We start from the raw sequence: 16,855 nt of genomic DNA, 5'->3' as shown, positions 1-16,855 counted from the left end.
CAGAGAAAGAAGACAATTAAGTGTATAGTTAAAACCGTTATACGCCAACGAAGCTGGGTGAATACATTTTCCACGTGGCGAGCAATTAGCCTCATCGACGACGGTAAAAGCAAACACGTGGCCACGTGGGGCCGGCGAAAAGGAATTTCCCAATTCCCGAAAACCCCAGATTTGATTTCTGTATTCCCAAATCGTTAACCCCTAGACAATCTTCCAGCTTACGCTTCAAATTTGCAGCCATGGTTTTCACCCAAATACGGCGTCGTAATGATTCGTGAACCCTAAAAAGGGTAGAGGCCCAGAAAAAGAAAGATTCAAAGAAATCATCAAAGAGGCTTTGATTAAATTGAAATTGAAGTTGATGGGCATTGCTGATGATGCCAAGTGGGCTCTCAGCCTCTGCTTTTCTGTGTTGCAAAGACAAAAGGTGATTGCTTTGATTGGTTATTTATACAATTCATGATTGTTCCATCTGTTTCTAGGGTTTTTGATTTTCATCTGGCTCTAGTTTTGGGAATTCCTCATCAAAGTTTGTATCTTTCTGTATAAGTATTGAGAGGTTGAATTGGGTTTTTCGTTTTTGATTCTGAATTATAGTTTAGGGTCTTGCCCAGAATTAAATTTTTGGTTTTTCTTTTGTGTATTAGGAACTTTGTTAAGAAGGGAATTGAGTTGGTTGTTTTGGTTATCATAATCATCTTTTTGTTATGCAAAAGCTTGAGTTAATGCTTCATTGCCTGACTGATCATTTTGTTGATTTGATGATGATGATGATGATGTAGTGGACTTGTGTGACGGGTGGTTTTCGATTTCATGTATAAAGGTTACTGTGGGTGGTTGAAGATTTTGGAGCAGAGTGAGGCATGATGAGGAGGAGAAGTGAAAAGGGGAGCAGGAGTAGAAGCTCGGGGAGCTTCGGAAAGATTATGAACTGTCTCTGCTCGGGAGAGCAGATAAGAGCACCAGATGATTTGATTTTTTCAGATAGTGAATCCCTTGCAACCAGGGATCATAAGAGTGAGTTTTCATCACGTGTCGATGCAGTTAACCACAAATCACACACCAATATTTTAGAAGCTGAATCATCTCTGCGGGAGAGTGGTGGTTTGAACTACGAGGTTTGTTTACTTTGAAAACTTGTTTACTGATGGATTTTGATAAATCGATGTTATGATGCGTTTTTATCAAATCCAGTTTCTGTTTCTTTCTACAAATCCTATATGATTCGTAGTCAATATGTAGATTTGCAAGCATCTTTAGTCTCCATCATGAACGGAGCAATGAAGTAACTGGATTTATGTAGAAAGGTTTGTCTAGAAATGAAATAACTTCATCACTCATATGATCAATCTGCATAGATTAAGGCTGTTGAGTTCATAATAGTCCTCGCTTAGTTCTTTCACATACTGATAGATTGTCCTACCCTTTTAGGGAAACACTATATAGCCTGGGAGACTACTTGGTAAAATTAAATACAGCGAATAAGAAATTATGGATGTCATTCATGTTAGAATGAAAATAGATTGCTTCTTAGGAGCCCCTGTCCAGCAATGCAGTATCTGTCTCGGTGATTTCAGCAGTTTTTTCTGTATTCTAAAGCTACAAAATCTTTAATTTGCAGGAAGCTAGAGCATTATTAGGAAGATGTGAATATCGTAAAGGAAACATAGAAGTTGCTTTACATGTATTTGAAGGAATAGATATTGCTGCAGTGACTCCAAAGATCAAAGTCACCCTTGCTAGAGCAGGTGAACATCGTAGGAGACGTTCTCAAAGTTATGAAACCCCACCTCTGTCTATAAATGCTGTCAGTTTACTTCTGGAAGCGATATTTCTTAAAGCAAAATCATTGCAGAGTCTTGGGAGGCTTAAAGGTACCAAAATCTGCTGTTGTTGATACCTTTCATTCTTCTTTGTAGAATCTTGGATCTTATTACATTGTACATATTTTGAAACTCATTTCTTTTAATAAGGGAGTTATATGGTTATTTTATTAAGGGAAACTAAAAACCGGTTTAGCTTTGTACGAATATAACTGGTTTCTAAGACATTTAGTAATGATGGCAGTGCCAAACCATATGGACTGAAAATAATGTTTTATTATACTATGATCTTGAGTTGTGTTACATTGGGTCGGGAAAAAATTGAAGAAAGGAGGGAATTTGTGAGCTCTCTACATGATAAAAAGACATCATTGCATGACTTATTTATCTTTTTTTTTTTTGTTCTTGCAGAAGCTGCTCAATCTTGCAAAGTTATTCTGGACACTGTTGAATCTTCATTACCAGGCGGTTTACCTCAAAACTTAGGCGCTGACTGTAAATTCACTAAATTGCATGATATTGTAAGCCAGAGTGTTGAGTTGCTCCCAGAACTGTGGAAGTTTGCTGATTGTCCACATGAAGCTATCCTCTCATACCGATGGGCTCTACTCAGTCATTGGAACCTTGATACACAAACTACTGCAAAGATTCAGAAAGAGTTTGCCGTTTTTCTGTTGTATTGTGGAGATGAAGCAAGCCCCCCAGACCTCCGCTTCCAAATGGATAGATCATTTACACCGAAAAGCAATTTAGAAGAGGCTATTCTTCTGCTAATGATACTGCTTAGAAAAGTTTCTCTCAAAAGAATTGAATGGGATCCATCAATTTTGGATCATCTTTCATTTGCTCTATCTGTTTCTGGGAATTCCAGGGCTTTAGCTACTCAATTTGAAGAATTGCTACCTGGTTTTATTGATCGGAGAGAGAGATTTTACAAACTAGCTCTCTGTTACTATGGAGCAGGTGAAGATTCAGTTGCTTTAAATCTTCTGAGGAAGTTGTTGGGTAACTATATGGATCCAATGTGTTTTCCAGCTCTGTTGATGGCATCAAAGATATGTGGGGAAAACCGCAGTCATGCAGAAGAAGGGGTAGGTTTTGCACTCAGAGCCCTTGAAAGTGTTGATGGCAAATGTGATGAATCAAAAAGTACTGCCACTTGTTTATTGGGCATATCACTTTCAGCACACTCTAAATCAGTGGTTACTGATAGTGAGAGGGTGACAAGACAGGCCAAGGCACTTGAGGCCCTGAAAACTGCTGGGCAATTGACAGCAATGAGTGACCCCATTATTCTTTACCATCTCAGCCTAGAATATGCTGAGCAGAGATACTTAGATGCTGCGCTTGACTGTGCAAAGCAAATGCTAAATCTGGAAGGTGGATCTAATATTAAAGGTTGGTTATTGCTGAGCAGGATATTATCAGCTCAGAGACGGTTTGTGGATGCTGAAACAATCATAGATGGTGCTTTGGATCAGACAGGTAAATGGGATCAAGGAGAACTACTGCGCACCAAAGCCAAACTCCAACTTGCAGAGGGTCAGTTTAAACGTGCCATTGAGACGTACACTCAACTTCTTGCTCTTCTTCAAGTTCAGAAGAAAAACCTTGGTGACAGGAAGAAGCTTCTTAAGGTCTGTCATTCTTTATTTGATTACTTTATCCATTTATCCAAGGATTCTATTTCAGAAACAGTTATATATATATCTATATATATATTGATATATTAAACAGTAGGGACTTGGGAGTGATGTTTGTTTAAGAATTTAATGCATGACTTCACTTATACAGTGACAGTGAAAATGCTGTTTGAGAATTATTCTGGTTCCGTGGTTGTGTCATTACTAGTCAAGAAGTTCTGACAAACTTAAAGTAGTAGGAGTTTTCTAGCCTGTTGGTATTTCTGATGTGTTGAAGGAAAGAGAATGATGCATGTATTGAAGTATCATCTATCATGTTACTAAATTTGATGGAGTTCTGTGTTTTTATTTAGAAATAGAGGTATAGGCTCATAAACTCATATTCCGTTGGGTCATGAAACTGTATCATTAAAGAATCAACTTAATAAATATCATCCCTAATTGAAGAGTTTAGAATGGATAGTCTTCTTTCACTCTAAAGTACTTGTGTATTGGGTAATTGTAGATCCATTTTCTAATAACAGTTTATGTTACCATAGACATCATTTCTATGTGTCTCTTTGCAAGACCTTCAGATAAAGTTGTTCCACTGAAATAAACTTATTTGTGTTCTTAATGACAGAGTACTAGACGACATTTGGATAGAAGTTTGGAATTGGAGATATGGCATGATCTGGCACATGTCTACATAAATCTTTCACAATGGAGTGATGCTGAGATTTGTCTCTTCAAATCTAAAGCCATAAGTACTTACTCTGCAACTAGATGCCATGTCACAGGTAAATTCAGGCAACCACAGTTAGTTTCGATTTCTATTCATCCAGTTAGTTTCTTCATGCTCCAAACAACGGAGAAAAGAATATATAATAGATCTGTGAATAGTAGTACTGTTTGTGGAAACTTTGTTGCTGGTGCATATAATGTATTATACTAACAAGGAACATCGGTTCTGCAGGTGTACTTTATGAAAATAAGGGCCTCTACAAGGAAGCTGTGAAAGCTTTTTCAGAGGCTTTGAATATTGATCCCTCCCATATACCGAGCTTGGTCTCTATAGCTGTTGTTCTCAATCGGCTTGGTAACTCAGAAACAGTTGTCAAAAGCTTTTTGATGAATGCATTAAGTCTTGATAGGATGAACCATTCCGCATGGTATAATCTAGGCCTACTTTACAAATCCCAGGGTACCCCGTCTTCTTTATGTGAAGCTGCTGAATGTTTTGAGGCTGCAGTCTTTCTTGAAGAGTCTGCTCCTGTAGAACCCTTCAGATAACCATATATACACGCGCGCTCACACACACACACAGATGTATGTAAACCTTTCTTTGCTGTCATGTTCAAAGTTAATAGTTATCACCCGCATATCCTCTTAGATGATGACAGAGAGAAAAAAAAAGAAAGTGAAAATAGTTACCATTCTTTTACAAAGCCTTTGCAGGGGAGTCTCTGTATTCTAAAGTAATCTAAAACAACAAATGTAATTATCTTTTTCTTTGATGTAAAATTGCCCCTTTTTTATTTTATTTTTTCAATTTTTTAATTTTTCTTTTAATACAAGGCTATAGTATCTGGGAACCTTGGCTTCAACTTGTAAGCTATCTTCCACAATAGAGATGTATGACATATCAAATTTGTCTTGAAATTCAATGAACTGGATTTTATTGATTTGGTTAGTATACTTTTAATTACACGATAATTTCAGAGATTATTTATCTACAATGGTATGTATATTCACAACCTAAAGCCAATTTTCATGATGCCCTTGTTTCTATGAATTTTTAAGCACATCGAGGGGAGACATTTCCTTTGTAAGCCAGATTAACATTGCTGCATTCTGCTCCTTTGTCGAGTTGAACATTTTGCAGCACAATTCCCTGACATGGAATGCTCTTGCTGCAATCAAATGTTATGGCATCTTTTGAAGTGCTTGTCCCTCTGATGTTTTGGTACAACACATTTTGTACCTTCACTGCCTTGCTCTGCAATATTTACAAAATTAATTAGCAAAACCTGTCATTAAATTTGAGATCAGTACTTGTTATTGAAGGTCAACTGATTACTTACCTGTTGTTTGCATTGTCCTTCGTCACTGGTGTCACAGTAGTTTTGGTCTATGATTATGGGGTTGGTCACATCATTCATTTCTATGTTTTGAAAAGCAATGTCGCTTGCCATTCCTGAGCCTCCTTGCCATGTTTTGATCCTGATTCCATTCGTGGTTCCTGAAATCTTAGCTCCGTTCACTGTTACTTGCGAAACATGGTCTTCAGACCCTCCTTTCCCCAAGCTACCGATACTGATTCCATGGCCAGGTCCACAGGTAATACTGGAGGCTTGCACATTTTGGGATCCACTCACAATTGAAATGCAATCATCACCTAGAAAACAAATATAATTGTTTCCATATCAGGACGTTTATAGTTGATCATTTCTCTAGTAGTTTATGAATGAGGATCCTGTAGCGTACCTGTTCCGATATTACTGTTCGAGATTGTGATGTTCTGGGTATTGGCAACATGAATACCGTCAGTGTTGGGACTAGTCTCCGGCGCAGTTACTGTTAGATACAAAGCTTGAACATTAGTGCACTCTTCGAAACTGACGTGCATTTGCTGTGCGTCTTGGAACTTCAGATCCTTCACCACCAAGTTATTACATTTGTAGAAGGTCACAGCCTGCAAGTAATTAAACCGGCCTTGATTCTCAATTAATTTGAAATGCACACAGGAAGATATATATATTAATTTGAAGGCATCCAAAACTGCAATTTACCATTATAAACACGAACGGTTTCGGTTCGACAGATTCGGTTCGTTCATGTAAATTGCAGTTTTGTATGCCTTAATGATCATCAAATTGGCTGAAATTTTGTAGAGATGATCTATACATTAGGATCTAAAAACTGAACGGTTAAGATGTGAAAATATGATCTGAAAGTTGGTAAAAATGGGAAATCCGTACGTTTTGCTTAAGTGCGGATATCCGCACCTGAGCAAGGTTGTATACATACATATATATATATATATATATATATATATGTATATAATGTGTAGATTATTTCTGCAAAATTTTAACCAAATCGATATATATGTATGTGTGTGTGTGCGTGTGTGTATATATATATCGATTTAGCAAGATTGACATCATATACACATACATATATACCGATTTGGTTAAAAATTTTCAGAAATAATCTACCCATTATGACCTAAAAATTGAATGGTTGAGATGTCAAAATGTGATCGAAAAGTTGTCTAATGCTCTATCCCTATAAAAGACTAAAAAAGGGACCCCTTAATGGAAGGGCGGGCCCTCTATGTGTGTGTGTGTACACACGTACCGTAGGTGCTTGCGTCCCGCAGGGCTACAAATCAATGAAAATAATTACGTGCATCAGTTAATTTGCTTTCAGAGAAGAAAGGATGACATCATTATCATGAAGATGCTTAATGAAAATCTACTATACCTTGGTTTGTTTTCTTTTGCAAGAGTTTTGCCACCAGATTTGACCGTTGCCATTGATGGTTCCAGGACCCTGAACTAACAGATTTCGAACGTTGTCAAACATGATCCAGTGATTGAGATCTTTGCTGTAGACTGACCTGTCACCAGATGCTTCTATGGTTCCATATATCTGATATATATCCAATCATTTCATTAATCCCTAATTACTTCATTTTATACATAATTTAATGGAGTATAGACTACAGTAACATTATTAATTGAATTTTGCATTACCTGCATTGTAAGCTGAGATTTGCATGGCCCTGAAAATGTGATTGGCTTAACAAGATAGTTCTTCTTTGGCACCAGAAGAACTAGTGCCCCACTGGAACTACAAGCTGTCTTCCATGCCTTTTGGAATGCCTGAAACAAATCCATGTCTTTACATGATGACACATCAATTCTCTAATTTACATGTAAAAAACTAATGCATTCAAAGTTTCAAATAAATGAAATGCATGGAAACTATTTGTACCATATTTATTTATGACATTATTATAAGCGCACCTGTGTGTCATCAGCAGCACCATTCCCTTTGGCGCCAAAATCATCGACGCTAACCTTTTTAACGGAAGATGATGTGCTGAAGAGCCGAGTTCGGAGATTGATCCGGTCAGAGAACTTGAGATTCTCAAGGATGCTCGTGTACGAAGGATGAGCTGCCCCGGAACCAAAAAAACCAGTTGCTTCACGATAAGCATCATCAACATAACTATGAAGTAATGAGTTCTCTTGGAAGCTGCTACTATAACATGAAGAACTCAAAGAGAGAACAAGAAGAACACAGAACAGCAATAAAGGTCCCATTAGAGCCATTGCTTCTTTCTTTGTTTCGTAATGAGAGAGAGAGAGAGAGAGAGAGTGGTTAGTGTATGGATCGGATTGAGATTCAAGTAGCTTGGGATGAGGAGAATATGATGAGGAGCTTGAGTATTTATAGACAGCGACGGAGCTCAGAGAGAGAGAGAGAGTTGTATTTGCGGCGGTTAAGTTGTATCTGGTTCTTTCAGGTATGGCCGGTCTCATGGCACATTGAGAGGTTGAGACGAAATGATTTACTATCGATGACGACTTTTGCTCCATGCATAATAATATGCATGCTTATATTCAAACCTACATGCTTAGCATAAATCAGAATGCAACTGTTTATGATGCTTTCTATTTCATCATCTTCTTAATCTGAGAGCATCGCTGATTTCTACGGCACATAGATTAGTTCGTTATGCTATGTCGGTCACAAACGTTTGTTCATTTGATTTACATACCGAGTTTTCTCATTTTCTTTTCGAGTACTTTGTTTCAAATCCTGTTTACTTCAGCTAATTGTGTTAAGATTTAGAATTTAGTACGTCGATTAAGACATGTATGTATAAATGGAAGTTTAACTAATGGATTCAAACTCAATCAAGATATACATATATATTATGTGAACATCATGGGATGTAAGCTGGATCATGGTATTAGAAAATTAAAAAGAGACACTGCCCATGCAAACATGCATAGTGTATTGACTGTATTCTTGGGTGCATATCTCTATCTATTTGAATGGATGCCTATGCTTCATGATCTTGCGTATGTTCTTGAACTCTAAAATCCTTTCAGATCGAAAGTACAATACAATAATATGTTTCCTATGTCATACCAAACATTAAAATACGTATTGATCATTCTAGAGCTTGATGGTCACAACGTATATATATATATACGTACAAGATGTATGAGTTTATACAATATACTAATTAAATATAGAGATGAACAAGCATATGGTCATGCATGGGGTTACATTAATACACAAAACATACACTGTATTATGATGAGCTTCTTTGATGTCATTGTATGCGGTGTTAGGGATTTTTGCACACTATGGTTTTAGGTTATTATCCATAAGGTTTAAAGAGATTAGGGGAATTCAAAATCTACGGCAATTGCAATCTTGTCTCCATACTTGTCGTTCTCTGATTGAATAGGCACCTCCTCTTGGAAGCGTGTGGCTCAAGCATGCTGTCTAGCCTCTCAGTTCACGAAAGATTAATCTGAGTCGCCGCCAAATGTTTGCTGGGTTTGTTGGATATGGTTTGGACTTTGGATTGGAGAGGATGGGTGTTAGAATAGGAAAACATTTCTCCCACGAATTTGGACTTCTGTTTTTTTAAGAGAAATAGTCAGCTCTTTATTGAAATAAAACTCAATTAAAAGTATAATCCTTTAACAAAGCATCAATAATAACATCAGGAGGGATAGTCTCCCATGAGGTAGAAGTCCTATAAATTAAAATAAATTTAGCTAAATTATGAGCCACATCATTAACTTGACGATAAACATAACGAAAAATAGAGCCAGGAATCAAAGTGAATCCCTCTATAATGTCATTATACACATGACCCACAAATTTGGACTTTATTTTCATTTTCATTTTCATTTTCGATCTACTACGTACTAGGATTATGTAATCCATTAGTGCAAAACAGTATCCACCATGGGTATTTCTTGTTTGTACATTTTGGCATCCACATACGATCGCCATGTGTATTATTTCTAGATTAGCTAACTTTTAAGCATTCGTATAAACTGTCAGAGCCGTACTAAAATGGGTTTAAAGCTTAATCTCCTTAGCCACACATTACGGTATGGAGCAAACATTTGTTGATTAGGTATTTTACTGCCTTATTTCACTTGGCAACTTGTCATTAATTAGCTAAGATAAGAATGAAAGTGAGTACGTAGGGTGATTGACTATCATGGTCAATCACGGACTGGTTATATTAATTCACGAGTAATCTTCAAAAGTTATGTCATGTATTTTTAGGACAATTCAGTAAATTGCTTGTCGTTAATGAACATTGTAACTGCCAAATAACCAAAAAGAAGAAAGAAAAGTACGTATAAGCTTAACTTAAACTCTTCAAAAGTCTTTTCTTGTCAAATAGTGGAGAAGTCTCATACAACACCATCCCCAATCTTCATCAAGATGCAAAATCACACACCGACACAAACCTCACTATCAAGCAGCTACAGCTAGTAATTGATTGTAGAAAAATCAAGACTATTCCTACAGCTAGTAATTGATTGTAGAAAAATCAAGACTATTCCTTAATTATCGGCTAAAATCTAGCGCTAGGATTAAATATGGTGGAGGTGTCTTTGATTCTTTTTTTAGGGGTCCTTGCCCAGAAGCATTAAAATGAGTCAAATTTTTCCTACTTACCCACTAATAAATTGTTGTTCCCGTATACATAATTTCACACCAAATGACCATTTTGCCCTCAACTCAATTAAAGAATTACAATGATGTCACTCTCTCTCTCTCTCTCTCTCTGTGCCATGGCCGCTTCGGAATTAGAGAATGCAGCCCACCACAGTTGGACCTTCACTGCGCCCACTCCCTGCCGGACCTTTAGAACACGATCCCAGATCTCCGGTCGGTCTAAGCTCCTCCTACATCCAGCTTTGCTGCTTTTAGACCACCGGACCCTCAGACAAAAATCAACTTCACTGCCTGACCTTGCAGCCACCAGCGAATCTGACATTACCGCCAGACCTTGTAGCCACCAGCGAGTCTGACTTCGGCTGAAATCGAGCTACATCACCCGTCAAACTCAGTCTCGAAATGGCACCGCCTCGAATCGAGCTACATCATCAACGTTGCGGATCCTCCAGTGCTCAACCCAAATTGTGGCGGAGGAGAAAGATGATTGGGTGCCCAAAGCAATTTCTCTCTTTATATTTTTTATGGGGTAAAATAGGGGCAGAAAGCCCAGAAGGAAAGAAAAAAAAATGAAAAAAAAGTTCTATTAGGGCAATAGAAATCTGTTATAAGTCTATTGGGGGACAATAGATGTGTATTTGGGGGGGGGGGTAATAGACGTTTTTAAATTGATATAATCTCTTCATTTTTTTTCTTTAAACAAAGTTTTATTTGTCTAAATTTAGAGAGATTAGTTCATATTATGGCAATTGAAAGTTCTATTGGGGGACAATAGACGTCTATTGGAGGGCAATACATGGCTGATAGACGTCTATTGGGAGGCAATAAAAGTATATTAGGGGGCAATAGAGGTCTATTGCCCCTCTATTGGGGGGCAATAGATGTCTATTGGGAGCAATAAACCTTTTCGGTGAGGTTTCTGCAAAGTCCAATGGGCAGCGGCCTGTGACTGGGCTCCGGCGAAGTCTCATATGGTTTCTCTCTCTTCCATTTTCTCCTCTCTCTCTCTCTCTCAGTAACAAAGGGGTGAGGGTAAAATAGTATTAAAAAATAAAAATAAAATAAAAAAATCTTAATAGGGTATTAAGGAAGACCTCCTTAGAGTCTTTTACGTAAGAGAGAATTAAAAAAACTTAATGGGGTAAGTGGGAAAAAAATCTCTAAAAATAGGGTAAATGGACAAAAACCCTTTATTTTTTATTTTTATTTCAACCTATGAGAAAGAGACATTATGATCGGCATGCACATGAACTTCACAGTGAAAGATGATATTGCAAATTAATGCCTGGATGCTAGGTTAATATACCTAAAATAAAGGAGGCAATAAACCACCATTCTTATACAAATTCCATATTTTGATATTGGAAATTAGCTCTCGTTTTGATATTTCTAATAGTACCCATTATTGAGGAAGTTAGATTAATAGGTTTGGTCGGGGATAGATTGCTCTTACAGTTTATGAAAATAGTCAAAATACAATAATCTTGGTATATAAAGGAGGAATGAAAAGAAATACCTAAACATCAAGAGCTATTGAGCTAATTTCATGATTTATGGACAAAATTTACAAGACAATTAATATGCCACATTAAAAAAAAAAAAAAAAAAAAAGGGCCTATGCAACTATCTTCAATTTTGTATTAATGAAACTATTGAATGCAATGGTGGGATATAAAATCTGAACCCATATTACAAATAAGCAATAAAAGAGCATCTCGAATAATAACACAAGTTTCCACTAAACCTATGTATTCAAACATGCACCAATTATTAAGACTTGTCATACTAGCAATCTGGGAAGGGCCAGCCCTGTGACTTTAGAGGCCCAAGGAGAACGGAATTTCGAGGCCCAAAGAAAATACTTAAATCAATTTAAAATTAAGATGTCATAGTATCACTGAAATATGACTCATCTTGCATTTTTAGGTGCAAAGGTGCTAATGAAACTTACATAAGCAAGTTTTCCAACAATATATTTTTCAATAGATATCATAGTTTACCACTCAATCTCTCTTGTGACACAGTACACTGAAGGTAATATTTGATCAATTTCAACTTATAAATTGTGCGATAAAGCCTCTTGTTCAAGAGTCAATCTAAGTACCTAAGTTAAATTAATATTTTCATCGTCTTCTTTTTTAGATTTCTAAATAAATTTTTTACTGTCTTCGGATCTTATTCAACAAATGCTTTTACCACAAAGCACATTTTTATTCACTTTTTCAGTTTTTCTACTGTCTTTCTTCTTCTTCTTCTTCTTTTTCTTTTCTTTTGGGCCGGTCACGTGGGCTGCCCCCTACAACACATGTTTAACTTTTCCTTTTCTAACTTATATTTAATTTTTGTTTTTTTTGAGTTGGGCTCCTGGGTTACCTACTACTTCTTTCCGTTTATTTTATTTGAGTCTTTTTTTTTTTTAACTGGGCAACATGATAGTTTTTTTTAGGCCCACAAAATTAGAGGCCATAGGACTGGGCCTAGTTCGCCTAGGCTCAAGACCGGCCCTGAATCTGGGCAGCTCCATTTACTTTACAACAGTGAGTCGGTGACATACCTAAAAGATAAAGCAATATTAATAGTATCATATGATAAATAAACCAGCTTTCCCAATATATTATCGACTATAACTACATTCAACGACACTATATTTCATTATTGCACTAGGAGGTTGCAGCCATTTGAGTATGCAAATGACTCGCCGCCTCACTAAACTAGACAAGGCACTTAGAGTGCACATACATGCATCTAACCTGATTACCCCTAAGAAATATTTGTAGGGAGTTATTACACGTCAAATGCAATAACTATAAGATTAAAGTAAATAAAAACAAATAAAAGAACTTTAGCCCAGACATTACCCAAAAAGAGGGCCCAAGCTCGAGCACCTGCCAAGGGAGCTAGACGATAGCAGCCTACCAACCAAGATTGACACGACCCCAGCACGGCCACCTTCATAGAATCACTCTCTCCGCTGCACGACCACTTCTATCGAACCCTCCCCAAACCGCATCGTCACCGCTACATCATCCCCATCACGCTAGCTAGAAGCATCACTCTTCCCAACCACCCTCTCCCCAAATCGGATCCATTCAACCCAAACCAGATCAGATCCTTCCGATCAGATATGAGCACAGCAGATCCCAGCCTCATTACCATATGTTCGTTACCACTAGGGACCTTAGACCTAGAGACACCAACTCAATCCACCCACAAGGCCAGCTAGGGATGACCCAAGACCCACCAACCACAGCGATTTCCCCCTCCTTCAACTCACATATAGCCACTGCGATCTCTCTGATAAGTATGAGAACACATATGTCGAGGACTACTCCAAGCCTCATATTAGATCCAAACCGAGTCGAAAATGGCTCGTCTAACGGTGGCAATGCCAAACAAGAAGGGGGAATTTTTTTTTTCTTAGGTGCCCGCAAGAGCATTTTGTAATTTGTTAGCAGGAGGCAATACTTTATACATAGTTTATTGAATCAAATTGATTATAGGTTCTATGCAATTTACAAAACCTAATTTCTTCAATCACAATAAAATTTTACTAACCCTCAAATGGCATATGCAAAACCCTTCAATGTGATATCTTTTCAAATAGGAAATGAACAAATGCTGGTTGAAAAGAAATGTTGTAATTTTAAATTCAAAATCCAAAATGAAAAAATAATTAAGACTTAAGTTACCATATTAAAGAAAGGCTATAATAAAAGCAGCAGCAGACTTGTTTTGGATTACAGAATCATCATAAATAACTTTTTTGAATTGAAAGAGATCAATCAGTTTTATAATTCAGCAAGCAGTACTAGAAATGACATACCCCTAAGGGGCCGACAAAAAGAGTCGTCCTTTAAGACACACAAAGGACCTATTCTAAGAAAACAGAGTTTCGCACTCTTAGCTACATCCACCTTTTAATGACAATCAAGCACCTTTATTCTAACAAAACCTAGAAACTCATAAGCAAATAAAATAAATGTGACAACCAAGCAACTAGATCTTGCGACCCAATGGGAAAATAAAACATTGCTAGTTGAGGATGTTGCACTTGTATCCCCTACAGTTCCACCATCTGCATGCAACTCCTCCATTTGTTCAGTCTCAGGATCCTTGCATGTCTCATTTTCCACAATAGCTTGGACCTTATCATCTTTTTTTACAAAAAGAGAAAATCCCAACACTAAACTAAAAAGTAAAAGAATTAATTTCAGTTTACCCCCCTGAGGTTTAGGGGTGCCATCACTTCACCCCCTCTACTCTGAATTCTGAATTTTTACCCCCAAGCTTTCCATTTTCAGTCAGCCGTGTCCAATTTCTTAGATTCTGTCCAAATTGGACATTAATTCAGATAATGGGGCCCACTTTGAGGGCTAAAATGGTCATTTTAAGACAAAAAAAAAAAACAAAAAAAAGCTTTTCGGGGGCTAATATGTCATCGTTTTGGCTTCCTGGCCTCTGCTCTGTCAGCCCCATTACCCTCATCTTAGCCCCTTCTCCTTCTCTCTCTCTCTCTCTCTCTCTCTCTCTCTCTCTCTCTCTCTCTCTCTCTCTCTCTCTCTCTCTCTCTCTCTCTCTCTCTCTCTCTCTCTCTCTCTCTCTCTCTCTCTCTCTCTCTCTCTCTCTCTCTCTTCCCTTCCCTTCCCTTCCCTTCCCTTCCCTTCCCTTCCTCTTCTTCCTCCGCCGTCACCGAGAACCTCATCTTCGATTCCCCCCTTCAACTTTCGCAACCTCACCTTCCTCGACTACTCCCACATCCACAACTGCGTCACTGTCCCCACCTCCACCTCCTCTGCCAGCTCCATCCTCTATAACTCCCCCATCCGTTTCTTCGACCATGGGCTCTCTCTTCCCAATTCTTGACCTCAATGCCTCCCCTCAATGCGCCCAATTTAACCCTAGCCACTGCCACAATAGCTTCAAGGTCCCCAAAATGGAACCCAAGGCCGAACCTTGCGATGACCTAACTCCCCAACAGCCCCAACTCCAACATTTTCCCCAATTCCCAAACTACACCTCTCCCCCAGACCTAGATCATTGCCGCCACGCCGGATAAAGTCTACTCCAAGTTCCACCTCATTTTGGAGATCTTCCACATTGCATTCGTGAAAGAGATTCAGAATTGCGGAGGCGATGAGGACGGCTTAGTTTTGGACTCGGAGTCCTGCACGATTGTTCCGGTGGAGGAGAGCTGTGGGCAGTAGCAGCTAGAGGAGGTCATACAGCGGAAGAACTACCCACAGTGGTCGAACGAGCTCATCCGGGTCACCAATCTCAGTGAAGAGGGCCATCGCTACTTCCAGAGAGGTAGAGAGAGAGGAGCTTGACAGCCTGGAGAGGCGTGGCAGTAGAGGAGTCGATCTAGTTGGATTTCGATTTCAATTTTTGGAGTCGCAGATCAAAGAGAGAGAGGCATTTGGAGAAGATAGAGAAACCCCCGAAAGTGAAAAAGAGAGGTTTTTTTTTTTTTTTTTTGTTCTTGAAATGACCATTTTAACCCTCAAAGTAGGCCCCATTATCAGAATTAACGTTCAATTTGGACAGAATCTGAGAAATTGGACACGACTGACTAAAAATGGAAAGCTTGGGGGACAAAAATTCAGAATTGAGAGAAGAGGGAGTGAAATGATGACACCCCCAAACCTAAGGGGGTTAATTGAAATTAATCCAAAGTAAAAACACCAGCCCTAAATGGACCCATAGCCTGACCCAAATAGGCAATTTCTAGCAATGCCCAATGCAGAGAAACCCTAGCATCCCAATGCCAGGCCCATCCAAAATAGGGCAAACCCTAAAGAGAAAACCAGCCTCCTCCACAATGTTGCCGTCGCATTTGTCGTAATCCACCGCCACCCCTAATGTCGGAACTCTACCATGTATGCACCTGTGCTCAACTCGGCACCGTCGCCACCACTTGTGAAGTCAACAGCGGTGTAACCCACCAACGAAGGTAGAAAATCCATAGTTAGTTCTTTCCCCGAGCAAACCAGCATTGCCCTCACTTCCGTCAGCTGCGCTACAATCCTGGTCCATCCAAGACTTCCAGCAACAACAATGCCAGAGTCGCCGCCTCCACAGATTAGAGAAAGCTGCCTGAAGGTGCCTCTATTGCTGCAGCTAAACACCAGCATGTCACCACCAACCAAAGGCAGATTTCCAGACGCCAACACGCCCCAACCACCAGACCATCTTCAGTCCCCATACCTTGAGAATCTTCAATCAGAAAACCTCGACCCTTGCCAACACTGACCGTGATAACAGCAAGAAGAAAAAGGTCGCAGCCTATGGACACAGATAGCGATCGAGCAAGCCCGTCACCACCGTGGAGTAGATGAGAGAAGAGAAGACGACACCCTTTATTGTCATAGGTACAGACTGCCACCAACCAAGGCTAGACGCCGTCGAGAAGCCACTCGCTCAAGAGTCAGAGCAAAAAACATAGTTCGGCTAGAAAAAAAGAGGTTCTAGTTGGACCTTCGTAGATATTACAGATCCTAATATAAATTCATAAGTTAGAGCAACATAAATAGTTCAAATATCTTCTCTAGAACCATTGTGCTATTTTCATATTCGTATTTTAGAATGCGTCAACCATTATTCTAACAAAAGAAGAATTAGGAGGTTTCCATTTAATGTCATCAATTTTCAGTCTTGTGCCTTTTATACGAATAGCATGAACAG

General features: G+C 38.7%; 2 protein-coding genes across 3 annotated transcripts; one reads left to right on the top strand and one right to left on the bottom strand.

Moving 5' to 3' along the window:
• The first annotated feature begins 178 nt into the window (after positions 1-178).
• On the top strand, positions 179-4,983 carry LOC112170136 (protein NPGR2). Of its 2 annotated transcripts, none has more exons than XM_024307308.2 (6): positions 179-427; positions 824-1,118; positions 1,622-1,874; positions 2,235-3,460; positions 4,089-4,245; positions 4,422-4,983. In XM_024307308.2, exons 2-6 carry the CDS (start codon positions 864-866, stop codon positions 4,736-4,738), a joined length of 2,208 nt encoding a protein of 735 aa, XP_024163076.1. In that variant the 5' UTR covers positions 179-427; positions 824-863; the 3' UTR covers positions 4,739-4,983. The 2 variants fall into 2 exon arrangements, with proteins under 2 accessions (XP_024163076.1, XP_024163075.1); XM_024307307.2 differs by having other exon boundaries at positions 783-1,118.
• A 112-nt stretch (positions 4,984-5,095) lies between these two features.
• On the bottom strand, positions 5,096-7,878 carry LOC112170137 (polygalacturonase). Its single transcript, XM_024307309.2, has 7 exons — positions 7,477-7,878; positions 7,204-7,332; positions 6,932-7,099; positions 6,806-6,829; positions 5,933-6,140; positions 5,530-5,843; positions 5,096-5,444 (listed from the first exon to the last, which is right to left on the bottom strand). Exons 1-7 carry the CDS (start codon positions 7,783-7,785, stop codon positions 5,244-5,246), a joined length of 1,353 nt encoding a protein of 450 aa, XP_024163077.1. The 5' UTR covers positions 7,786-7,878; the 3' UTR covers positions 5,096-5,243.
• Positions 7,879-16,855: the final 8,977 nt, after the last annotated feature.

Source organism: Rosa chinensis, chromosome 6 (genome assembly GCF_002994745.2).
Source record: "Rosa chinensis cultivar Old Blush chromosome 6, RchiOBHm-V2, whole genome shotgun sequence".
Taxonomy (NCBI): domain Eukaryota; kingdom Viridiplantae; phylum Streptophyta; class Magnoliopsida; order Rosales; family Rosaceae; genus Rosa; species Rosa chinensis.
This window is presented reverse-complemented; position numbering and strand designations above follow the sequence as displayed.

Coding starts and splice junctions, on each gene's coding strand:
- LOC112170136 (XM_024307308.2), top strand. CDS start 864: ATGATGAGGAGGAGAAGTGAAAAGGGGAGCAGGAGTAGAAGCTCGGGG. Junction 1,119..1,621: donor GTGGTGGTTTGAACTACGAG/GTTTGTTTACTT, acceptor TTTAATTTGCAG/GAAGCTAGAGCATTATTAGG. Junction 1,875..2,234: donor GAGTCTTGGGAGGCTTAAAG/GTACCAAAATCT, acceptor TTGTTCTTGCAG/AAGCTGCTCAATCTTGCAAA.
- LOC112170137 (XM_024307309.2), bottom strand. CDS start 7,785: ATGGCTCTAATGGGACCTTTATTGCTGTTCTGTGTTCTTCTTGTTCTC. Junction 6,830..6,931: donor GCAAAAGAAAACAAACCAAG/GTATAGTAGATT, acceptor ATTGATTTGTAG/CCCTGCGGGACGCAAGCACC. Junction 5,445..5,529: donor AAGGACAATGCAAACAACAG/GTAAGTAATCAG, acceptor TAAATATTGCAG/AGCAAGGCAGTGAAGGTACA.